Source organism: Aethalodelphis obliquidens, unplaced genomic scaffold (genome assembly GCF_003676395.1).
Source record: "Aethalodelphis obliquidens isolate GAN/ISIS:26980383/991018 unplaced genomic scaffold, ASM367639v1 scaffold21, whole genome shotgun sequence".
Taxonomy (NCBI): domain Eukaryota; kingdom Metazoa; phylum Chordata; class Mammalia; order Artiodactyla; family Delphinidae; genus Aethalodelphis; species Aethalodelphis obliquidens.
In genome coordinates, this window is record NW_020837965.1 from 20188442 (window position 1) to 20214530 (window position 26089).

At 38.5% G+C, this 26089-nt stretch overlaps 1 protein-coding gene across 9 annotated transcripts in view; it reads right to left on the reverse strand.

Moving 5' to 3' along the window:
• ATG2B (autophagy related 2B) overlaps positions 1–26089 on the reverse strand; it is a 76454-nt gene that overhangs the window by 7243 nt on the left and 43122 nt on the right. For 4 of the 9 annotated variants that reach the window (XM_027120486.1, XM_027120485.1, XM_027120490.1 and 1 more), the window contains 20 exons: positions 24561–24760; positions 24311–24391; positions 23032–23138; positions 22774–22866; positions 21838–21908; positions 21361–21437; positions 20917–21120; positions 19034–19175; positions 16607–16809; positions 15646–15872; positions 13895–14003; positions 12755–12949; positions 11839–11940; positions 8860–8938; positions 7533–7740; positions 4959–5028; positions 4587–4669; positions 3418–3539; positions 3021–3175; positions 2172–2321 (listed from right to left, as the gene is read on the reverse strand). In XM_027120486.1, coding sequence (XP_026976287.1) covers positions 2172–2321; positions 3021–3175; positions 3418–3539; positions 4587–4669; positions 4959–5028; positions 7533–7740; positions 8860–8938; positions 11839–11940; positions 12755–12949; positions 13895–14003; positions 15646–15872; positions 16607–16809; positions 19034–19175; positions 20917–21120; positions 21361–21437; positions 21838–21908; positions 22774–22866; positions 23032–23138; positions 24311–24391; positions 24561–24760 — 2678 coding nt within the window. Of the gene's footprint in view, positions 1–2171; positions 2322–3020; positions 3262–3417; positions 3540–4586; positions 4670–4958; positions 5029–7532; positions 7741–8859; positions 8939–9614; positions 9691–11838; positions 11941–12754; positions 12950–13894; positions 14004–15645; positions 15873–16606; positions 16810–19033; positions 19176–20916; positions 21121–21360; positions 21438–21837; positions 21909–22773; positions 22867–23031; positions 23139–24310; positions 24392–24560; positions 24761–26089 lie in introns of those variants that run through there. The other 5 variants (XM_027120487.1, XM_027120489.1, XM_027120488.1 and 2 more) reach the window with 5 other exon arrangements.

Here is a 26089-nt window from a genome sequence, read left to right on the forward strand (position 1 = left end):
ACTGCAAAGTGCTACGTACCCAAGTGCTATTATATCCTGCTGCAAACTGCCCCTGCTACGCCTTGAAGCCCAGGATAATTTTTACAAACCTAATTTCTAACATGTCTGCTGATTACTGGCCCAATCCTGACATCTGTAGGAACAGGTCTGACTGGTAATTATCTCTCTTTATTCTGCCGACTAAACCTCTTTTTAAGAGAGGTGATCCGTGGTCTTGCCTTTATTTATCCACTAACACATTTCTTGGGGGCCTCACTTCAGTCTTCTTCCCACCATTTGGGACCACGTGGGCTTCTTTTGTCACGTAAAAGACTGTCCTAAGGCACTTCTGCCTGTCAGAATATGACAGGGAAAAATATCATTAATGAAGTCTTAACACACAAATCATAAGTAAAATGACCTCAAACTTCATGTCCTATGTCAAAAAAAAAAAAAAAAGATTAAGACAAGGAATGCTAACAAAAGGAAAAAAAACTAATACTAAACTTTCTTTGGGTTATTTGTATGGAAATATGTTAATATTAATGTTTCAGACATTACATGAAATTCCTAAAAATCTTATATGTTCTGGTATAATGTTATAAGTCATAATTCTAGTTATTATTTTAAAATGTATATCTCAGAAATAACTAAATTTCCTTGTCAATTGCATTATTATGAACTTTCATCAAATCTTTAACCGTGGTCATTTTTAAGTCTTTTGTCATTTACAGACAGTTCTGGGTGTACTCTGATGCTTTTGCAAAAATGTTCCTATAAAAGGGTTTCACCTTCAAGGAATTCATGGAAAAGACTCTGACAAGTACAGGTTTCTGGTAACTGACTTTACTGCTGAACTGAATGAATAAGTATTCTCAGAACTCTAATGGAAAACTGATGAATTCACAAAAGTGCTAAGAAAAGATCAAGATGAAACAAATTAATTACATGGGACTGAGTGAACTGATGAGGATGATTATAATTTTTGTGACTTTCTGTTTGAATAAGAAAAAGAAAGAAAGAAAAAAAAAGACAAGGAATGCTCCCGTCAACACCCATAAAGAACCAGGATTCACTGGTGCAACTAAATTACAATTTGTTAATGCTTAATAAGTGTCAAGATTCAAATAGTTACAAATCACCAATTCTACCCTTAACAACTTCTTGCACATACAAACAAAGGGGCGTTTATATGAACATTCCAATAGCCGTATTTCAGGGGAAAAAATGGAATCTGGGACTTGCCTGGTGGCGCAGTGGTTAAGAATCCGCCTGCCAATGCAGGGGACATGGGTTCAATCCCTGGTCTGGGAAGATCCCACACGCTATGGAGCAACTAAGTCTGTTCGCCACAACTACTGAGCCCAGACGCCTTAACTACTGAAGCCCGCACACCTAGAACCCATGGTCTGCAACAAGAGAAGCCACTGCAGTGAGAAGCCCGCGCACCGCAATGAAGAGTAGCCCCCGCTTGCCGCAACTAGAGAAAGCCCACGCGCAGCAACGACGACCCAACGCAGCCAACAAGAAGTAAATAAATTAATTAATTTTTTTAAAAAGGAAACTGTCCACTAATAGGAAGATAAATAAATTATGCTATATTCATACAGTGAAATACTATAAAAGTTTAAATTAGATCTACATATATCAATGTGGATATATCTTGAAAGACAGAAGTTACAGAATGGTACAGATGATACCATTTATGTTAACTTTTAAAATATAAGCAATTATTTGCTTATGAATACATACTTACATGAAACTATAAAAAACATGCACAGAAAAAATATCTACCATCTTCAGGATGGTGAAGGCATGGGAATGGGGTCAGCATTTGTGATTAACCTGAAAAATTTTATTTTTTAAACAAATCTGCGGAAAATACAGCAAAATATAAACATATGTTAACTCCACTGGTGAGTCCATGGCGTGTTTCTACTACTCCTTGTTTGCTTCTGTATGTAAAGAGATCAGTCTTCCCACTAGATCACTACTCTTCTCGTGAGCCTGCAGGACAGGACACAGCCTCCTCTCTTACCTCATGCAGATATTTGCACTCACCAGCGACAGAACAGTCCCAAGTCCACCCCAGGGGTTTCTTTGGGACAAAGCCCAAGTGCCGCTGCTCTTTAGATGAACGTCAGGAAAGCACGCAAACTGCTTCTGGCCTGTCCCCTCGGGTGCCCACTCACCTCCTTCACGACACTGTAGGCCTTGGCCACACCTTCCCTCAGGTCCACTGGCTGGTGGGCTAAGCGGTGATGAGGGAACCTTTTGACCTTCTTGGGCTCGATAGAAAGGGTACCAGGAGACACCATGTCATAAGCAGTCTCTGCCGCCGCCTGGATCATTTTATCAGAGAGTGAAAAGTGAATCAGAAAACAAAAAAGAAATCAGAAGAAAGTCTGGAGGGTTAAGCTCCAACAGTGCACTTCCTACGGGGAGAGAGGAAGAGGAGAGGGACTCACACACCCTCAGACCGGCCCTTCTGCAGCATTTGAATTTTTTACAAGAATGTATCACTTTTATAACAAGAATGTTAAAGTGTACACTAATAACTCATATCTGGATTGAGCTGAATTTTTCAGCCCCTCCTCTGCCTTCTGAGAACACTCTCCGTGTTACCAAGGTTAGACAAGAATGCATGTCTGTGAACAACTGGATAAGGCCAAATGGAGCTTAATACTTAATATAACAAACCTTAATACAACCACTATTAGATCCCTAATGCCTTCTTTACATTCAGCTATGATCTTTTCACATAAATGTGGTGAAATAAATCCTTGGCTAACTTAATAGTTATAATTTACCTGAAAGAGGCAAACGAATTTGACACTGTAGTCCACTGCTTTATTATTTAACTACTTATTTAACACTGGACAGCTAATCAAAAAAAAAAGTTAATGATATGAAATCATTACAAATAAAATATTCTCAATATTTTATACACTTTCACAGTACATTTTGAGAACAAAATAACCCAACTGCTTACAACAGCTCTTCCTCTTTGTATAGATCAAGCTGGTCTTTGGAAAAGATACCTGTATGGTTTGAACCATTCTGTTCGTGAGTTCTAGAGCAGCCATCGCTGTCGAGGTGCCAAAGGAGGCAGCGCCTCTCTGAAACCCTCTGACGATGCGGCCGCCCTTCCGGTACTGCTCAACTGGCAACCAGACCAAGTCCTTCAGGCCTTGCACTAGAACAGCAGCCAACACACAGAAATCAAGAGGCGTGCTGGAGCTTAGATCTCTGCTATCATTCCAACCCTCGGGTTTTTAACTCCTAAAATGGGAGGCAAAATTTTGTACGACTAACATGTAGGTTTTTCTAGAAAGATGATCCTCACGTAGATTCTCAAAGGCATCCATAACCCCAAAAGAGTTAAGAATCACTGATCAGGCAAAATATATTATCTTCTAATTAAAAAAGAACACTCACCTAATTGCACTAGTGAATGCATAGGCCCAACGCCTCCCAGAATTCCTGGCAGCTGGTTCTTCTTAATGTCAGTAAGCCATTCAGTGATTGCATATGAGAATAATTTGTCAACACCTAGCAAACTAGAGCAAATGACTGTAAGTATATAGGAAGGAAAATGAAATTTATAGGTTTAGACAAGTTTGGGGAATTTTTTTACTTAAGACAAAAAAAGAGGGCTTCCCTGGTGGCACAGTGGTTAAGAATCCGCCTGCCAATGCAGGGGACATGGGTTCGAGCCCTGGTCCGGGAAGATCTCACATGCCGCGGAGCAACGAAGCTCGTGCGCCACAACTACCGAGCCTGTGCTCTAGAGCCCGCGAGTCACAGCTACTGAGCCCACGCACCTAGAGCCCGTGCTCCACAGCAAGAGAAGCCACTGCAATGAGAAGCCCACACACTGCAACAAGAGCGGCCCCCCCGCACCGCAGCTAAAGAAAGCCCGTGGTGCAGCAACAAAGACCCAACACAGCCAAAAATAAATAAATAGATAAATAAATAAGTTTATTAAAAAAAAAACAAAAAAGAAAACGTACAAATTATAAGGACAAAATTTTATAGATTTTCAATTTAAGTATATAAATACATCTATGTATACACATACATTTAACCCAATGCTAATGCTAATGCTAATCACTTCTATATAAGGCTTAGGCAGTATATATAAGTGCTAATAATTTAGCACTTATAATGCTAATAATTTCTATATAAGGCTTAGGTAGTATATATAAGTGTGCTTTTCCACTGTTCTTACTTCTTCAACATCTAAAGCTTTGGCACAGGGTTAACTCAGTGTCTATAAATCGCCAGACAGTTCTTAGCTACTAAGAACCGTTTACCTTGTGAACTTCCAGTCTTTTCACTGAATAGGTTAATTTATAACTTTGGGAAATTATTTAAAAATCCTAACTATAGCTGTTTTTTGAAAAATACTACTCTCTTCAAACTACTTCTATTCTCTCAGAATAAAAATTAGTCCCTAGCCACTAAAAATCCTCTAAAAATGAGGTCTCTGCAAACAACACTGTAAAGTAAATTATGTATGCTTGCTAAGAAAACTCAATTTTTAGTTTGCTGTAAACTAACGTTAGTAACTACATCTTAAAGTCTCATGTAATAAATCAACTTACCCATGCCGATAGAAAAGCCTCTTCAGCTTTAGTTCAGAGCAGTTTAACTGGGCCAGACCAATCAAAATCCCAGCTAACGTACCCTTTAAAATTAAAAAAAAAAGAAAAATCGCTATTAAAGGTAAAACACCTAAAATACTTAGAGCAAAAAAGTACATGTATTTTATATGACCCAATTTATATCAAATTTTACTCATGGGTTCTTAAGTAAAATTATACTTTATTTACTTTAAAAGCAGAATTAAATTTTAAAATCTTACACTGCATTTCACATATACAAACTATAAGGGAAAAAAGTTTTTAAAAAATTGAGTCCACTAGAAAAACAAATGAGATAATTTTGTAGAGTATATTTGTGCGAAGTTTCCAGACCTGATCCATTGATACGTGTTTGCCATGATAATCAAGTCGAATAGGAACTTCTGATGTGAATCTAAATTCTCTAAAGATAAAGAAAGGAGGGGAGTTATTTATATTCAAAATTGCTAAGAGCTGAAATTAGATATAAATGAATTTGTTCAATTGGAGAATAAAAACAAAGCCACAAAATAAATAATGTGAATATACTAAGGCCTAAATAAAAGAGAATGTCTTTTAGCTCTACCTTTTCTTAAGGCAATGTAACGACTAAACAGATGTTAATCATCTTATAAATCTTATTTATTTCATTATATATTAAATTTCTCACAAAAACCTTTTCCTAGTTTACTAAACAATGTTTATCTTAGGAAAATTTATTCTGGCACATATTCAATTCATACAGAGAACGAACTAATAAAGACAACTTTCAAGATTAAACCAAATGACATAATCATTACCGAAAAGTAAAAAAGGGCTAAGGTATTCATTTTAGCTCTGTGATAGAGCAGAAAGATCCAGAAGACCTAGACACGAACCCTAGTGTTATCCAGTTACATGGGATGCAGTCGAGGCAAGTAACTTAAACTCTCTGAGCCTAAATGTCTTCATCAGTAAATTTTTAAATGCCATCTACATTGGTGAATTTTAGTGGACAGTCATGAAATTAACGCTTGCAAATAGGTTACTGACACACAAATATTGGGAATTCTGAATGAAATTATAATTATACATTTATGGTACACATCAAACAAAAGCAGTTGGCTTCCAAAAGTTGGACTGTAAATTGAAAGCTGAAACACATTTTTACCACAGAATTAATGTCGGTGGTTATATACTAAGTCATCTCAAGTCATCCCACAAAAGTCCATTTAACCTACAGTAAAATGGAAGTGCTGTATTTATATCAATCATTACAAGAAGTCTGGGTTCCCAGGTCATCCCTCATCTTCCGAACACTCATCTGCACTGGGTTCTCTGGGCGACAGCCCCTCGACACCTGCCTCCTCCATTCTCACTCTTTCCTCCATGGCATGTACGTAATAGGCCAAATCATATATTTTTATTATCTATAAGCTCAATTAAATAGGGATTTTCTCTACTTTGTTCACCTAGAACAAAATCTGACATACATATAATAAATGTTCAATAAATATCTGTGGGATGAATAAATGTCTGCAGGAGAGGGGACTATTATGCCATTACTTGGAAAACGCACTGGATTTGGGATTCAGAAGACCTCTGTTCTAGTCCTGGCTTGGCCACTAACTGTGTGGCCTTGAGCAAGTCACCTCTCCTCTCTGTGCATTAACTTCCTCATCTGTAAAGTGAGTAATTTGAACTATATCACCAAGTACCACCCCAGGGTCCTAGATACACTAGGAGCTTTTGAGAGTAGAAACAGAAATCTACAAGCTATTTTAAGTAGTCTAAATGGAAAAAAACAAATATTTACCTAAGTAAGTGAGGTTACGTAGTCTGACTAAAAAGTGTCAAACTTCTATGCTTTCAGGCCAGAATTATAACAATTCAATTTCTTTTATACTGGTTATCCAGTGTTCACAAAAACCAAATTGGTAGCTTATATGAAATGAGAATTCAAATTATTACTTAAGATACACAATGTTTTTGTTAGAAAAACATTTTTAAATAAAAAAGAAATGTGGGAAAATAATAAAAGAGATTCTTCTTTTATGGTAGAAAAGTTCAGAGCCACCAGGGATCCTCTCTCCCAGGATCGTTCCAATTCTCACATTCTATTTTCTAACTATTTTCATCAATATACAAGATATTTAAAACATGAAAACACTTTAAAACAGTTATACTGCCTACTTTGGGTCACATTCTAAACTCAGAACTTAGAAAGACAGAACTTGGGGACCACTGATGTCAACAAGAGAGGACTATAGAAAACCAGGGAAAGGAGCTAACTGTCCCTCACAACACAGGTGGTTTCGATCTTCAACCTCTCTCCTTCCAATAGAGCCAAGGCTCCATCCCTACCATCAAGGGCTGGGAAAGAAAGAAAACGGTTAGAATGAATGGATCTGGAAATGAGGATCAACTCCAATGTACAACCAGCTAGTTGTTGGCTGTAGTCAACAGGGACATGGGTTTCCTGATGATTCCAACTCAGCCAGTTAGCAGCAGGTCAGGAAGGACACAACAGTGATAGAGAAGGGCAGAGAAAGTAGACAGAAAATCCCCATAAGGGAAAAGGGAGGAATGCTGAAGGTGAGGTGTTTGAGGGAGAAGGACAGCATCATGCTCAAGGACACACAAGCAGGCCATAATAAGTGACTGGAAAGCGAGGGACAAGTGAAGGAAAAAAGAAGGAAGAATCTAAGGGGAAGAGAAAATTCCTGCTACAGAATCAATAGGAGGATGAATCCTGAGCCAGGGTTACTATGTGTAAAAGTGGGAGGTGCAAGTACGTGGGGCCCGCATACAAATAAATACACCGGTTGATGATTTGCCAGTGCACAGAAACGCTGATGCGACCTCCTGATTTCCGGTACACAAACACATTAAAGAACAATCTTCATACTCTAAAATAACTTCATTTGTTATCAAAATTAAATGATTTACCTAAAAAACACAGGCTGATCACTAAACGACGCTTCTTCAGCAGAGAAGTCCTTCTCTTCTTCCCCATTGACCACTTGCACTGAATTGGCACTGCCATTTGGGGAAGGCTGCTTTGGCCCAGGGAAAGAAATAACTAGATTTGGCTCCTTTGAGGTGCTTAAATGCCTTGGCAAACTGCAGGTGACGTCAGCTCCAGGAGACTTTTTAACTGAAAGTGCACATTTGAAAAATTAGCTATACGTCTTTAAAGCAACAATTTAAGTCAATCTACAGTTAACTTGCTTTGCTACATTTCGTTTAATAAATACAGCTACTGCTAGAGAAACCTTTCACCTTTTAAATTATTACAGTAGTCCCTCCTTATCTTCAGTTTCACTTTCCAAGATCAACTGCGGTCCAAAAATATGAAATGGAAAATTCCAGAAATAAACAATTCCTAAGTTTTAAACTGCACACCATTCTGAGTAGCATGATGAAATCTTGCCTCGTCATACTCTATCCCACCAGAATGTGAATCATCCCTTTGTCCAGCATATCTCACCAGTGAGTCACTGAGTGGCCATCTCAGTTATCGGGTCGACTGTTGGGGTATTGCAGTGCTTGTGTTAAGTAACCCGTATTTTATTAATAATGGCCCCAAAGGACAAGAACAGCGATGCTGGCCATTCGGATACACCAAAGAGAAGCCGCAGCATGCTTCCTCTAAGTGAAAAGGTGAAAGCTCTTGACTTAATAAGGAAAAAAAAAATTGTATGCTCAGGCCGCTAAGATCTACAGTAAGAACAAATCTGTAAAACTGTGATGAAGGAAAAAGAAATTCGCACTCATTTTGCTGTCGTACCTCAAAGGTTACAGCCACAGTGCATGATAAGTGCTTAGTTAAGACGGAAAAGGCATTAAATTTGTACAAGACATTTTGAGAGAGAGAAAGATCATGCTCACCTAACTTTTATTACAGTATATTGTTATAATTGTTTTATTTTATTACTAGTTACTGTTGTTAATCTCTTACTGCGCCTAATTTATAAATTAAATTTTATCATAGGCATGTACGTATAGAAAGAAAAACTTAGTATATTTAGGGCTTGGTACTATCTGCAGTTTCAGGCAGCCACTGGGGGTCCTGGAAGGTACTGCTGGAGGATAAGGGGGGACTCCTGTACTTTTACGTAAACTACATTTGTACAACTTAACAAAAATGAGCACAGAACACATTTATATAAATGAGAATAAAGATTTGTAAGTACATTCTCAAAAAGGCCTCATAACAATCAAAATCAATCCAAGTACTTGTTATAGACTTTTTCAAACTCTACATATTTAATACCTTCTGGATCTGGAGCCATGAGAAGCTCTACTTCTGTGGAAACACTTGCGAAGAAATCCTTCAGGAAGAACAAGGCATCCTAAAATTGAAAGATGTAATTATATCTAAAGGGTTTTAAACTATGAAACGAAGTGTCTTGAAGTCTTATATTTCACTCATTGTTCATATACAGCTATAATTTATTCAGTCCCTACTCCGTGTCAAGCATTGTTCCTATTCTCAATCTCTCCCTCTCTCTCACACACACACACACACACACACACTTCCTTGTTAATTCTCACAACTCTGAGAAAATTAATTTATAGATGCAGAAATTACGACAGATAAGTTAGAAATTAAACTGCTATTTCTAAATCAAAGTACAGTTTGGTTTTCTTAGAAATATAGTAGTCTCATTCTTAATTTGGCATTAGTTCTCACTCTGAATTGGTAGCAGTGATATTACTAAACAATTACAGCAGCTAGCATGTACTGGATACTCAGATGTGCCTTAAAAGTTCTTAATGTCTTATTTCTGCCTTTACCACTATGTTATGTTGCCTTAAACATTTTCTTCATTAGACATGATATTCAAAATAAAAATTGAAAATAAATAAAATCACCCAATCAGTGTGGTCTTTTCTGAAATTCTATGGTATGGACCGTTCTTGGTGCTGTGTATGCAAGCCACATTTGCCCATTATTAGCAGCTTCATTAAGCCTTACTGAGACTGACAAATCCATTTTGGAGAATATGAAAATTAAATACCAGAGCCTGTCTCCCCACTAAACAGAGATCTCTAAGGATGGGATGTTTCTTCCTCTTTGTATTCCCAGCATCCTACTTCAGACCTGGGACAAGGGTGGCATTCAGCAAATGATTTGGAATTAACATATTTTCCTACACAGATTTCCAGGCAGTTCAATACTAAAATGAACATCAGACCAGGAAATCTGGCCCCTTCAGATTTCGGATCTCAAATCGCCTAGTTACACAACCTCCATCATCTACTTAGCTCCTACATGGCAATCACTCCATCTGCCTAGTGTCCTGCCTGCCCTACCGGTACGCTGCACTTCACAAGCAACTGCACCGACTTTCAACAGCAATGCAGCTTCTTAGAAACAAGAGAAAACAACACATTGCTTTCATACTTACTGTCTATGATCCAGTGAAGATAAAGTCAGAGATATGCTTGGTAAGAACAACATTACTCAAAGCATTCTCATTCATCAACTGATATGTTTTCAAAAGAAAAACTAAAGAACACAAATATCTGGCTTTCTATTCAGATGACCATTTGGTATGGTATGTCAATCTTAGAAGACACAAACTAGAAAGGACTCTTTTGTATCATAATATTCCTAGTTAAGGCATACTATATTTGCAGCATGGCTTTGTTTCCCTCGATCCCATACCTTGGGGAATTATTTCCCATTCCTCCTCAGTTTAGTCATAACATTTATTTCTCTGATTGTTTTTGCTAAGGTTAATATTCCTCCATTTTAAAATCATAATGCTTTATAGTTCTAAAGAAGAAATTAAGCTCAATATTAAAGAAAAGGTCTATTAAAGAAAACTGGGCTTGATAAGTCTGGTAAAGTCATGCCATAAAGATAAATCTCACTCAAATTCTTGCTCACACTGGTGATTTTCACAGATCAAATTTCCCATAAATACTTCATCATATTCCTACTAGGCCAATATGGATAAATTAAATTAAAATATGGGTTTCAAAAGATATTCTTCTCATAATGAGAAAACATAAATCTAAAATACTCACTGGCAAGACTGACCCAGCTCAGAAGCTACAAATATTAACATCAAGTTGTGCTAAACTTCTGTGCTTCACAACACATCTTCTCTGAGATATTCCTATATTTTGTTTACAATACAAATATTACTTTAGATTATCCCTGATACATCTATTACTTATTTAAATAATGAACTGACATTATTCAATCAATGTTATTTAATCAAACAAATAATACCACCCCACATATACTCCACTTCCAAACCTGAGCTCACACCAATATGTAAGGTATAAGGGGAGGGTTTTGTTATTTCAAAAGCAGATTATTATAAAAACTCCACTTTTCTGTAGCTGTTATATGCTTCAGTTAATAATAACAGCTAACACTTCTGCTCGCTAACAGTGTGTGCCAGGCACCAAGCTAAATGTTTTACATACACCAGTCTCCTTTAATCCTCATTTTAAAAAAAATGACGCTACATGTACTATTACTTTTTCCATTTTACCAGTGAAGAAACTGAGGCTTGGGGAAATTAAGTTACCTACCAAAAGCCACACAGTTAGTAAAAGAGAACTGAGATTTAAGCCCAGGTCTGACTCTAAACCCACACTCTTCACTACACTGCACTACTACCAAGTATCACATCTTCACACACCGAACAAAGCTTGTAAAACACCAACTACGCTTTAAACAGCTCTCTGGGAAGGCAAAACCCAGGATCATTTGATGGGGTGCTTGCTAGGATATAGGAAAGTGGATTTCTTTACCTCTTTCCATAAATCTCTGCTTTGTTTGTGACCTGTTCAAGTGCCAATTTACTAATTGGTCATTGTGCCCAGGGCAGGGAATTCTCTCCCAGATGCTGTGATTACAATTCCCTATATCTTTCAGTAGTGTATATCGAGGAGTCCTTTCATCCTCTGAAAATACCTGTATATCTGCATTAGGAGTACGTACGTAAAGATCAGAGAACATGAGAAGCAGGTATTAAGCGCTATGTCACGTAGACAGTGCGCAGGAAACTGGAGGACAAAATCTAATAACGTTTATTCACTAATAATTCAGATTCCAAACAGCTAGCTAATGAATTTGCCCTATTCTTTACCAGCAGAAGTCTGTTTTAATTATGCAACTTCCATAAAAGTTAAATCGTAATAAACATAATTCTACTAAATTAAATCTCTTATTCTGAATGTGGGATATATACTTAAACATAATTCCATGCCTTATGCTTGTAATACAAACCTGGTCAATATTGAGGCGAAGTGGCATTAGTGACACTCTGAGGCAGCATTCCTGTGGTGACCTGCCAGACTCCGGGCGCACATGTAATGCTTTCACTGTCAGCTACGAGATGAGACAAACACATTTTTTCCCTAGTGATAATATGACCTTGTTTTCATTAAAAAAAAGAAAAGCAAAATAGGAAAAAAAATCCTATATCTAGTCCGTATATCAGAACAAAAACTGGAACTGTTTACCCTCTTTCCTTAGAATCCTGAATCTAACTTTTTTGGGTCACACACTCTTTAAAGAATCTGATGAAAGATATGAATTCTCTTTAGAGGAAAAAACGCAAATGATAATGTTGTACTCGCGGTCTCAAAGAAGTCTACTAAGCCCCAGGAGCTAATCCATAGACCCACACTCCAGAGACAACTTCTGTGACGTTTTCTTCTGCAAGTCCTGAGCTGATCATTTCTATTCTAATAAAATTTAAAAGTTAGAAATGTGGAATACTGCCAACAATTTCGTTTAAATATTTTGTGTTAAGTGTTTTGTTTTTTTGGCCACGCCGCGTGGCTTGTGGGATCTTAGCTCCCCAACCAGGGATCGAACCAGGGCCCTTGGCAGTGAGAGCATGGAGTCCTAACCACTGGACTGCCAGGGAATTCCTTGTGTAAGTGTTTTGTGTAGATCACTATGGACTTCTGGTTTTCCTCAGGTATTGATATATTGGCAATTATAGAAACAACATGCAAAATAATTTTTAAAACATAAAACTTTAAGCAGCGTATTTAAAAGGGATTTTCATATAAAAATGAGAAAAAAAATCCCATAATTTTCCCTAATCTAAAATAAATCTTCTGCAGTTAGATATAATAAAAATACTTTTCTGAAACTAATACAACAACAAAATATATGAAGTTTTAAATCTTACCATGTTGGAATGAGCTTTTCGAGGCATTTCTTTACTGCAATACAGGTACAAAAACTTATTCATCTGTGATGTTGCCAGACGATCTCGAATTTCAAGATCCTGCACGATGAACACCTGCCGGGAGACCGGGTGTTCCAAGAGGCTAGAATCGCATTCTGGTTTGCATGGGGGGTAGACCTCGTGCTGAAACTTCACCTTTACAGAAGAGAAAGAACACAGAACCATCTCTACATTTTATTTAAATCAGATTTTCTCTTTAAAATGTAACACATCACTCATTTTCTTTGAATTCTCAGCTTTCGATTCCACTTTCAGATAACAGCATAACATTCCTACATTTGTTCACGTATTTATTTATTAATCCACGTGTTCAGGACCATACAAGGAAAAGCCTGACTGACATTTCTTATTTGACCTTGGTAAAATCCCTATCCTTTTCAAGCAAAACGCTCAATAGGCATAAGTCATAAAATTATTATCTTGCATACCTATGAAACTGCTTGGAGGCAAGGTTCGAGTTCCAAAAGGGCGCAAGGATACAATTTAGTATATGGAGCTGTCATCACTGCACTATTTCTATGGTAAGCGCCCTAATATTCGACCCTTGGCACAATCCCAGACAAGCTGACAGAATTAACTGCATCAATGGCACTGGCAGCCTGGCCTACTGGCCTCTAGATGCTCACAAAGGACCTGAGACCTGTGTGCTATCCAATGGCAGGCCTTCCCAGAGACAGGCTCCAGCGCAGTGGTTCCCCAAGCACGGTCCTGGGTAAAGTGGTATCACAATCACCTGGGAACTCATTAAAAATGCAAATTCATGGGCCCTACCTCAGACCTACTGAATCAAGAACTCTGGGGCCCAGCAACCTGTGTTTTAACAAGCCCTCAAGGGGATTCTGATGCTTGTTCAACTCTGCGAGACACTGTTCTAGGGGTAGCCTGGGAAAACAAAAACAAAAACCCTAAATTTTCTCAGAGTATTTGAGAAAGAAAAAGAGGCAAGAGTTTCTATACAAGATCCCTGCACTTTTCCTCTTACACCCCAAGACCACATGGGGGAGGGGACAGGGAGTAACCAAAGAACGCCCACTAATGCTCCTACTTCGGTGGATGTTTCCTTTCAAAATGTCACATTACCTTGCTTAATTGTATTTCCATTAAAAAGTCATGGTTTCTTCCTTTCCCCCCACATACCACATTACGTCCATGTCTTGCAGGTGTGTGAGAAGGTGAGCTGTGGGGACTCCTATAAATGAAAAATAAAACCTTTTGTTAAAGGAATAGTCAAAGAAAGGCAATGAATGACACCAGAAAAAATAACAGGATGAAAAAAGAAAAGATTACAGAACTAGCAAAACACTGCTACAAACTGTACTGCTATAAATCAAAACCGCATCTTTCATCTCTTGGAGACACTGAGAACATAAATGTTATTACTGCCGTTACAGCAATCATCTACTTGCTAAATATTTAAAACTACAGAAAATGCTAACTATGATGTTGGTGTGCATATCACAAGATAGACTTAGAAATGAGACCTCCGTGTAAGTTCCTTATTACTTCAGAAACCCCTGAGAGTCAGAGGACAAGTCCTAGAAATTCCAATTAACACGGAAAAGAATTATAGTAAAGCTGTAAGTTTTTTTTGTTTTTTTTTTTTTTTTTTGCGGTACGCAGGCCTCTCACTGTTGTGACCTCTCCTGTTGCGGAGCACAGGCTCCGGACGCGCAGGCTCAGCGGCCATGGCTCACGGGCCCAGCCGCTCTGCGGCATGTGGGATCTTCCCGGACCGGGGCACAAACCCGTGTCCCCTGCATCGGCAGGCGGACTCTCAACCACTGCGCCACCAGGGAAGCCCAAGTTATAAGTTTTTTTAAAAGCACTTTTAAATAGAAAAAGTCATTACAATGCTATGCCAAAGGTTCCTACCCCGTGAAGCCTTTCCTGACCCTCCCCACCCCACTGAGAGTGTTTACCCTTAGTCTCTGCCTCATCTTTCCATCCAGTTCCCTTCTAGAACCATGGAATAACGCACTCATTAGCAGGTACTTCAGCAGCATCCACTCTGTGCTGGGCACCCTGCTGGGTGCTGGAGAATCAGGGGCACGCGTGGTCCCCACCTCCTGACGCACACACTTCACTTCGTTGCCCTCATTGGCTCACGTAACTCTCTCTCCCTTCTGAACTTAGGACAGGGTCTGGGTCGTATTCATTTTAATGAACGTGCCTCTAATACAGGCTCTGGCACATGGTAGGTACCCGAAAAATTTTGCTGAATGGAAATGCCTTAAGTCATCACATTTTAGGAAAAAAATACAAAGAATGCAAACAAGTTTTCAAATGCAAAACTTTAACATTAAAAGAGTAAATTTAAATTACAGTTTTTAATATTACTTATTAATAATTCTTAAAAGGATAAATTCTATGTATTTTTAGCGAAAAGAATATATTGGTCTGGTGGTCCAGTGGTTAAGAATCCGCCTTCCATGGGCTTCCCTGGTGGAGCAGTGGTTGAGAGTCCGCCTGCCGATGCAGGGGACACGGGTTCGTGCCCCGGTCCGGGAAGATCCCACATGCTGCGGAGCAGCTGGGCCCGTGAGCCATGGCCGCTGAGCCTGCGCGTCCGGAGCCTGTGCTCCGCAACAGGAGAGGCCGCAACAGTGAGAGGCCCGCGTACCGCAAAAAAAAAAAAAAAAAGAATCCGCCTTCCAATGCAGGGGACGCGAGTTCGATCCCTGGTCGGGGAACTAAGATCCCACACGCTGCGGGGCAACAAAGCCCTTGTGCCACAACTACTAAGCCCACGCGCCACAACTAGAGAAGCCCGTGCGCCACAACAAAGAGAGTATATTGGTCCGCCAAATAAACTTATGTAGAAATTAACTTACATATAACTTTTAGCTGGAGAAGCAGGAGGGGCTGTTCCAAAATCTTTTCCTCCAAAAAGATGCCAAACAAGAGAGACTTCTTTAACCAGGTACCGAATTACAGGAATAGGAAAGTGTAATGGAGCTTTGCTCGTATCTGTCTTCTTAACCGGCAGACTAAAATAATTATCTCTTATCACAATCGCATCATCAACCATTATTTTTACAACTGGCTCTTCTTCCTTCTCCTAAGACAAAGGAAGAGGTAACACATACTCTCTTATTTAAGTAGAAACCACTGATTACGGTGCGCATCTCAAGGGGATTTGATTCTGCATTCTTTCTAATAATTTCAATATATAGTGGAATAATAAATACTGACGATAATCACCGCATAAGATACTCTGCTTTATTAACAATAAAATGAACTCTCTCTTCTATGTGAATCACTCCATAAGAATTTTTTATAGTCTACGATTTGGCTTGTACTACTCGTTTGACAATACAAAGGTACAGATTCAATGCTTTACCATTTTGTTTAGTGAACTGTGGATTCATTAAATCCAGACCATGCTTTTTCAATGTGAGCATGATTCTAAAACGGAAATTATATATACATTAACCAAGCATTAGCCTTCTCACAAATCACATCTTATCTTTCCCAATTCTGGTGTTAACAACTCTGTACAGAACTCCTTTCTGCCATTTAACTTCACAACCCTGAAGAGGTATCTTACTACATACTTACTCTGTAGTTCAGTAAACAATGCAGGAGACTTTGCAAGTAGAGAGTCTCTGAGAGATGTTCGTAAAAAGAGTAAAGTATAACAAACATTTACAAAGTCTCAAGAGTAAATTACAAAAGGAAGTAATTCTGAACTGTAAAGAGTTAACAAAACCTAAAGAATCTTTTCAGGTGCCCTTTGGTCAAGTCAATTTATAACACTATTTTAAGACATTAATTATATCATCAATTTATTACCTGAATGGTTGCTCTTGGTGCAAAGAGAATGCAAAAGTCGTCATTTTCTGTGGGCACGCCTGTCACCGCATCACTCATCAAGTGGTGTGTGAATGAGGCGTAAGTGGGTCCAGGCTCCTGGGACACGTTTCCACTCTCATCAGGAAACAGGAAGAGGTCTGAACAACATGGCTCCTGAATTTGAGATTTTTCATCCAAAACACCTAGGTGAAAAGATTACAACATTCAATTTTGGCATATTTTAAACATCAACAACAATAACATTTATTAAGCATTTTAGGACTTCCCTCGTGGCACAGTGGTAAAAATCCGCCTGCCAATGCAGGGGACACAGGTTCAATCCGTGGTCCAGGAAGATCCCACATGCCATGGAGCAACTAAGCCTGTGCGCCACAACTACTGAGTCCCTGCACTGCAACTACTGAAGCTCATGCACACTAGGGCCCACGTGCCGCAACTGCTGAGCCCGCGTGCTGCAGCCAAGGAAGCCCGCGCACCTAGAGCCCGTGCTCCGCCACGAGAGAAGCCAACGCAGCGAGGAGCCCGCGCACCGCAGCGAAGAGTAGCCTCCGCTCGCCACAACCAGAGAAAGCCTGCACGCAGCAACCAAGACCCAACACAGCCAAAGATCTTTAAAAAACAGTATCTCACTTATTTCTTACAATAACCTTCTGACTACTAATAAAAAGACTAGTAAGTATGAAGTTTTCTAAGAAACAGTAAATGATGGACTCATAAAGTTACAGACAGTCTCCTCTTAGTTACTTAGTGTCAGAGAAGTTCAGGAATTCAGCAGCAGCTAGTTAGTGAGGACTGGAGTTCCATTTTAGCCAGAACTTCATATTGACAATTATGTGCTGTAGGTGGAGTTCTAGAAGAAACTCCTTGGACAATATGGCAAGGGGAGGGGAAATAGTTACATGTGGCAGCGTCTCACCTAAAACTATAGGAAATCTCTGCTCGGGGAAGGGGTGGGGGAAACAGTTGCCAAGCATGTCTTAGGCCAGGGAATGATTCCAAGCAATAAAAAGACTCCTTGGAGGCACTGGATACCCAAATGGGACACCTGTTCTCAGGTAGCTCTCACAATGTGAAGTTCACAAAAGGCTGCATGTGTGCAAAAATCTGTACGTGAACATATATTTTTTTATACATTTATATTATATATTAGATACACTCATTCTTTTCTTTTCTTTTTTTGTGGCCGCACTGCATAGTATGCAGGATCTTAGTTCCTCCCACCGGGGATCAAACCCATGCCCACTGTGGGGGAAGCATGGAGTCCTAACCACTGGACTGCCAGGGAATTCCACAGATTCACTAATTCTTTCTCCATTCATTCATCCAAACCAAACCCTGTGATATGAACTAAGACTACTACGATGAATGCAGTGACATCTTAGCCCGCAAGGCTCTCAGACTAGACATTCTCCTGTGGCAGTACTTTGAACCCACTCATCCTTGTAAGTGCTCAGTGTACAGTACAGAGTCCTGTGTGCTGAAGCTGCTCGGTAAATATTCATTAAACATTCTTTCCCACATGAGTAGGTTAGCTGCTAACGTTTATTACAAATAATGTTAGTACACAGGGAGCTAAAAGTTCCCATTTGCTTCCTGAGCTCTAATTTATTCTAAATTAGAATGAAAGCAACACTGAATGCTAAACTTCTATAACACTACGAAATAATTTTTAAAAATTAAGATCTCACAACATATAGAAATAGCTATGTTCAGCCAATTAGAAAAAAAATATTTTTAGATAGATACTTCAAAATATTTAGATGCTTCCACTTGGCTGTAAAGCTCTCTCACTGTCTGGTTCCTCCCTGCTTATCTAACATTACTGCCTAATTCTTTTCGACAAGAAGGGAACTTTTGTTCCAGTATTAATAGCCTGAGTTACTAGATCATTAAGGCTCATACACGCCTCTGGGCCTCTGTTGATGTTAGTGACCTTGCCAAGATTATCTTCTCTCTCCCCTCTACACGCCTAGGTCCCAAACACTTTTTAAAAGCCAACTCATCTCATTTTCACTGAAGTCTAATGAAGGGATTCCAAATCCTTTCCGACCAGTGATTAGAGTGTACACTACATTCTGAAGTGTTTTCTTGTATCACCTCTGGATGGTTCTAAGCACTAGCCCCAGTCTGGTTCAGTGCCAGTTTGCTGCACTAGACCACGAGCTACCAGGGAACGTAAGCCTTGCCTTCCACTTTATCTGTCGCTGCCCCCCAACACTCTGGCCAGTATTATTTATCTACTAAACATTTAATGAACACAAGCTGACTGACTAATAAATACCCACCAAAACTCAGACCTGTCTTTTCCTTAGTAAGCTGCTTACTGAGGACTCTGTAAGAACACAAACAATGTCAGCCTCAACTACAACATCACAGCTCCCAGGAAGAAGTCCTGGTCTGTCTCACCATTAGACTGTGGTTTTACAGATGCAGCAGCCTCTTGTGTGTCAATTTCCTCCATAGCGTCACTCATCAAATCTCGTAATATTTGTTGATCTGCTTCAGGAAGCACTGGACCACGTGAGGATGACCGACCAGCGGAATCTACCTACAGCCAAAAACCCTAATTAAAATCAACTTGAAAATGATCTAAAAAGCAAATTACTCAACGTTTATTTTGTCCTAGAAATATACTACATTTCAGAAAAACATCAAAAACAGGAACACATTCATTTTTCTATATTCTCTCAGCAGGTGTTACATTTTCATTTTAAGTCTTTAGTATTTTCACCCCAACAACTACTGGCAAATAGAAATAAATGTGTTATCATCTCAAAGCCGGCACAGTGAACTGAATCTTGAAGACGTAATACATTCGAAAAGAAGGAAGGTGAAAAACACTGCAGTGAAGCTGGGGGAGAGGGGGGTCTCTCTGTAAAGAGTCCGATCTGCTCAAACCTGATGGCTGCCATGACCACCCTCTGAGACAAAGCCACTGTAGGCAGAGCCTCATTTCTTGGTACAAATAGATACCTAAAGACAGTAGGGGGTACACGTGAGAGGGGAAATCTACTAAAAGGTGATTTGTGGAGTTCAATTCCAACATTGATGCTTAACCATTTTTGTTAGTGAATCGTGGATTCATTAAATCCAAACCATGCTTTTAAAATGTCAGCATGGGGCTTCCCTGGTGGTGCAGTGGTTGGGAGTCTGCCTGCCGATGCGGTGGATGCGGGTTCGTGCCCCGTCCGGGAGGATCCCACATGCCGCTGAGCCTGCGCGTCCGGAGCCTGTGCTCCACAACGGGAGAGACCACAACAGTGAGAGGCCCGCGTACCGCAAAAAAATAAATAAATAAAATGTCAGCATGACTCTAAAATGGAAAGATCTCATTTGAAAGGGATAATTTAAAATAACTTTTAATAAACTGGAGAATAAAAGAGAAGAAACAGTAGAGAGAATCATAAATCACTTCATTATCAGGGAGAATACAGCAGGAGCAAGGAAACAAAAACAGAAGCGTAACACAAATGAGGTGTAAGATCAGCGTGAATGAAAGATAATGCAAGGCCTGTCAGACCCTTACTGAAGGATCCATTGACCTAAGGGGACTGAGAATTCTGTTCACAGAAGAGGCCATGAAGAAGAATAGAAAGACTGATAAAAAGTAAATGCTAAACAAACTGGACATTGTTCTATCTGGACATATGAGAGGGCAGAGAGGTGACAGCTGGGGGCATAAGAAAGCAATGAACTGGGAATCCAAATACCTGCATATTGTTGCTGCTACTAATTAGGGCAAATTACCTAAATTCTCTGGGTCTTATTCATCTACTAAACAGAGATGATAACCTTTAACCTCTCAACTGCACTGGGTAAGAGGAAATCACATATGAGAAAGTATACTGAAAACTGGATAGAATTGTAGATAACAAATATGAAAGATAATGTCATATAAATAAGTCTTCTGGTAATAATACTAAGTCCTGCCACCTTCTCATAGCATTTTTACATACAACTTGCATATAACAGACTCTCACATGATAAATGTTTTCTTTCTTCCCTGAGGACATATGAAAATAACTTAAGTCTGGGAAAATGTATGTTGGTTGAGAATATTAATGTTCTGAAACTGAGAGCATCAAACAGTAGAATGGTTTTCCAAAAAGGTCCACGGAATCACCTTTCTAGACCCCATCACCCTGAAAGTAAGAATAGATAGATGATTATTCAAAGTTTCCTTTCCACCCTATGACTGTCAAGAAGACCTCACCAATGTACAGGTCACTCGCATGTCTGGAATGAGGAGGGGTCGAGTGAGTTCTAATGAATGAGGCTGGCGGCTGTACCTTCATCTTTCTTTGCGGGGCTCCGGACTTCACGTCCGCCTTGTTAGCCACATGTAAGTCCCCGTAGCTTGCAATGTACTGAATGAGATTCATTAATGCAGCACAAGAGTCCGAGCACGTTCTAATATGGACAACGTCACTCGAACAGTGTAATTCAAAGTGCGGCTCAGTCTGGACAGGACACGGAAAAAAGGATAAAAATGTCTACCAAAACAAGAGAAAAAAATGTTTGCATCGGTTTACATTAAATAAAATATAATATGATAATTTGTCTTGCCACAGGAAACATGCATTTATAATAACTCAATCTTAACTTTAAAATATTTTATCTATTTCTGACTAAAATTAAGTGGAAAAATAATTTTACAGTAAGTTCAGTATGTTTTTAGTCTCTTCTATAAAAAAAAGGGCTTAAAAAAATATCCATTTATTTTAATAACTTACTTGCTCTCCATCAGAATCAGACTTCACTGCAGTTATGGTTAATTCCAAAAGCCCCATATCCATCACACGAACATAATCTAAAATTTTTTTAAGTAATTAATAAAATATGAGTATAACTTTCAAAAAATGCTTATCCAACAAACACCTAATAAAACTTGTGTTTCTTTAAAATTCATGGCAGGTAGTAGTACAAATACTTATAATGGAATGGAAACATAGTTTCATCCTACAAAAATCCTACAGTTCACTTTATTTTTAATTAGAAACAAAATCTGCCTTCTATTAAATAAACAAGAGTATATATAATTTGATGCATTTCACCAATGTTATTGCTATTACAAACTGGTATTACAATATTCAGACTGATAAGATCCTTAGTTCACTGGCATTATTCTAGAGTTAAAATGCTTAAAAATATTCAGATGCAAAAAATAAAAGAGGATTCATCTATCCCAGATTTTGTTTTTTAACTCTTACCTCTATTCAGATTTACAGTGACAGTATTACACTTGTCAGACAGGTGTAAAGCAGCTTCATCCAAGATTATTCTGGGCAAAAAAAAGATAAAATCAAGATCTAAAAAACTAACCTTGAATATATGCTGCATGATCACTATATACTTAGCTGTACCATTCTTTCTGATATAAATATGATCAAAGTCATATGCAGTTTCTAACTTACAAATGTCACCTAACATTTCTTTGTTTTTGTAATATTTATTTATTTTTTTTATCTATCTTTGGCTGTGTTGGGTCTTAGTCGCGGCACACGGGAACTGCAAAATGCGGCGTCTTTCGTTGCAGTGCGTGGGCTTCTCTCTAGTTGTGGTGTGCAGGCTCCAGAGCACGTGGGCTCTCTAGCTGTGGTGTGGGCTTAGCTGCCCCGCAGCATGTGGGATCCTAGTTCCCTGACCAGGGATTGAATCCATGTCCCCTGCATTGGAAGGCAGATTCTTAACCACTGGACCACCAGGTAAGCCCTAACATTTCTTTAAAACTCACTGTTTATGAGTACTAGAAACATTTAAATGGCATAAATGAGATTAAATCATCTGCTCGAATCAATTTTAAATTTTCAGCAATTTTAACAGATGCCCAAATTCACAAGGTTTAAATTAGGAAAATGAAGTGTATCAGGTATTACGGGAAGTTTACATATAAATGTTTTAAAAAGTTAGCCAATAATCTCAAGAATTAATTTCCTCCCTAAAAATGAAATACAGTAATGAATTGAAGAGGTGGGACGAATCATCTGAGAAAGAAAAACTGAAAACTTGAATAAAGGAACATGACTAATAGTAAAAGCATGTTGCTTTTAACAAAGATTGAGACTTTAATCAAAGGGTTGAGATAAAGCTCTGTCAGTATGTTTTGAACAGCTGCATTTAGTAGACAGACAGGCTTAACACGGTACCTGAGAGTAGAAGATGATTTATCCAAGGCAACACTACTTGAAATGCTGAATGTTTCAACAGTAAGAAGAGATCGGATTGGCAAATAAAGAGGCCTATTACCACAAAGAAACAAGAGAACATTAGTCTGCTGCAAAAGAAAAGAAACTCCCTTTAAAGAGCATTTTGAACCTTAACTCTACTAAATTACATATTTTTCCTCAAAACTTAGTACATATTTTAAAGACTAAAACTTTATTTTGCTCCATTTATGAACTAACCTATAATCAAGTGCACAGCTCCAGAGATGAACATGAAAGGTTGTAAATGAAGTTGGAGGATTGTATCCCAGAACAGGTTCATCAGCAATATTCAAGAAGTATAAAATCTATAATCACAAAAATATAAAATGCCCTGCTTTAGAAGAAAAAAAAAGTTTCGATATGATATCCTTAATACCAACATGAAATAAAATAGCTCACAAAAAAACCAACCATTTAGTGGAAAATCATAATGTTAAAAGAAAATCATCATTTGAAGGAATTCATTTCAAAAAGTATTTGCATAACTAGAATTTGAAATGAAGAGGCCCGTGTAACAACTGCAATGCTACAGAGATCTTGGAAAAATCATATCCTATGAAACTAACAAAGTATGTATAATATACTTTCAACATTACTTTGCTTGGAATAATTCTTTTGAAAAAAACAAATTTTGCCGAAGACTGTTTAAAACTCTCCATCTGGTTTTCTATAAAATCCACTGTTGGGAGAAGTTCCTGTTCCTTAATTTATACCCAGATCTGTCTGAAAACCAGTCCTTCTCACCAACATCTACTCTATATTTCTATCTAAATAAAAAAGTTAGGCTAAATCTCTCCCTTACAGCCAGCCAGTTGACTAACCATCTCTCTACCCCCCGCTCCATTCATTCTCTCTCTATATATATTTTATGTTTCAGAATGTTTCTGAAAGCATTCAAGTTTAAAATAATTTATTATTTTCCAAGCACAAAGAAAAGGTTTCTCTTTCTAAGGAAAATGAACAAGAATCATAGTGTGCTAGTTTTCATTCTCATATAAAGAAGAGTTAACTTCTTACCCAAAGTTTCCTTTGAAAAAATGTAATTAACCAAATACAGTTATTACACTGGAAATTAATTACAGAATTCCTTATAAATGCCTCAGTGTATATTGTTGGCCTAGGGGATAATTCTGAAATTACGGCACTTAAAGAATATACAGTTATAAGTGCAAGTCAACACTCATTTATTCTCCTCTATGCCAGGCACTCGATAGGTCCCTTCCCTTTAATGATAAAACATAACTTTGTCTTTGAGATGTTTAAGGACCAAACTTTAAGGTAAAAAATCAATTACATTCTGGGGTGGTGATAATGTTCTATTTCCTAACATAAGAGGTGGTATTTATATAGGAGTATTTATTTCATGAAAATTCGATGAGCACTGAATATTTATGATTTGTGAACTTTTCACTATGTGTATTATATGTTAACATAAAGTAAAAAATAAATCAATAAATATACATCACAGCTCTCTTACCTGCTCATGCCAGCTAAACCCGGAAGGAAGCATTCTGTGCTGGAGAGTGGCTCCTTTCAGTCCCACAGCAATGAGAAATTCCTACAGAGCAACACGAAGAATTATATTTATCACCTACATAACCCTCTGGCTCAAAACTTGAAAAGTTTTTCTAAGAAAATAAATGTGTTACATTTATGCAATCATTTTTATTAACTAGTAATCAAATCAGCAGCAAGTATTTAATGGTATAAAAGTACAAAACACACACCTTTGTATTGGACTCTGATTTATCAGACAATATTTTAACTGCAACAGAGAGCATATTCAAAGTGTCTCCTCCAACACCATCTGAAGAAGCTCGACTGAGGCCATCTTCTTCAGAGGAATAAATAGTAGGTTCTAACCAATGTGGTCGGGTTGAACTGGGCAGTCGTGTTTCCGTAGAAGGAATTGCTCCATCCACTATGCCTATATCCACAATGAGGTGACAAGATAACAAAATGATTATTTGAAATTAATTCACGAACTTCTATAACTCAAAATGAAAATCCATGTACTTCCATTGAATATAACACACCCTGGAGGCAAAATGACCAAGAACCAGCTTGACATTAATAATTCATTCTCCTCTAATGTTCGTATAAGTGACTATCCAAGTTAAAAAAAAAAATCTGAGATCTGAAATGCTAGAAAAGTTAAATTTAAATAGGAAAATCTAATAAACATTAAGAATGTGCAAGTATCTCATTTCTATTCACAAAGTAACACAAGGAATGTGCTCAAAGAAGAGCAAATTCTGTATTTGTTACCAAAAGGAAACACCACTTAAGAGAAAATAAAGAATGTAAAGTCCCATCAACTGCTCAATGTATACTAAGATATGGTATATCCAATTCCTTGGCAATAAAAAGGAATAAAACACTGATACGTTTGGATTAACCTTGAAAACATCATGCCAAGATGCCAATCACAGAAGACCTTCTATTGTATGAAACCATGTATACGAAACAGCCAGAATATGTAGATCCATAGACACAGAGAGTAAATCAGTGGTTTCTTGAGGCCAGAGGGGACTGCAGGGCTCGGGGTCTATAGCTCAAAGATGCAGACTTCTTCTGAGGGGTTGATGAAAATGCTCTGAAGTTGACTATGATGATGGTTACACAACTCTATGGAATACTAAAAAGCATTGAATGTGTATTTTAAATGGGTGAATTACATGGCATGTGAATTATATCTCAATATAAGTTGTTGCAAAAAAAAAAAAAAAAGTCAACTTCTAATTTACAGTAATTATTACCTTGCCAGTGGAATCAGAACACCCTACAGAAAATAATTTCTAATGTTCAGAGTTCTGTTCCCTGGGGGCAGGCTGAGCCAGGACACGCACCCAACGTTTGGGGGCTGGAGCAATACGTGGACGCCACGTCGGCCTTGTCACTGACCCCACCGGAACCCGGCCTGAGAGAAGCGTGAGTTGTGGGTGCCACATCTCGGGGCTATGGGGGTGACCAGGTAGAGAGGTGGAGCCAGCAGGGAAAATGACTTTGAGGAGGTGATGGTGAAACTGAAGTCAAGAAAATGAGGAGACAGCTTTGGGAAAAGCCAAGTAGAGACATTCCAAGTCAAGAACAGTTTGTGCCAAGGCCCTGAGAAAGCCGTGTGGTTGAAAGGCTCTTGGTGCTGCAGCAAGGAGTCAGTGCTGTGGCTCTGAGGTGGGAGAGCCAACTTCAGGACTCTGGTCCACAAGAGACCTCCCAGCTCCACATAATATCAAACGGCAAAAATCTCCCAGAG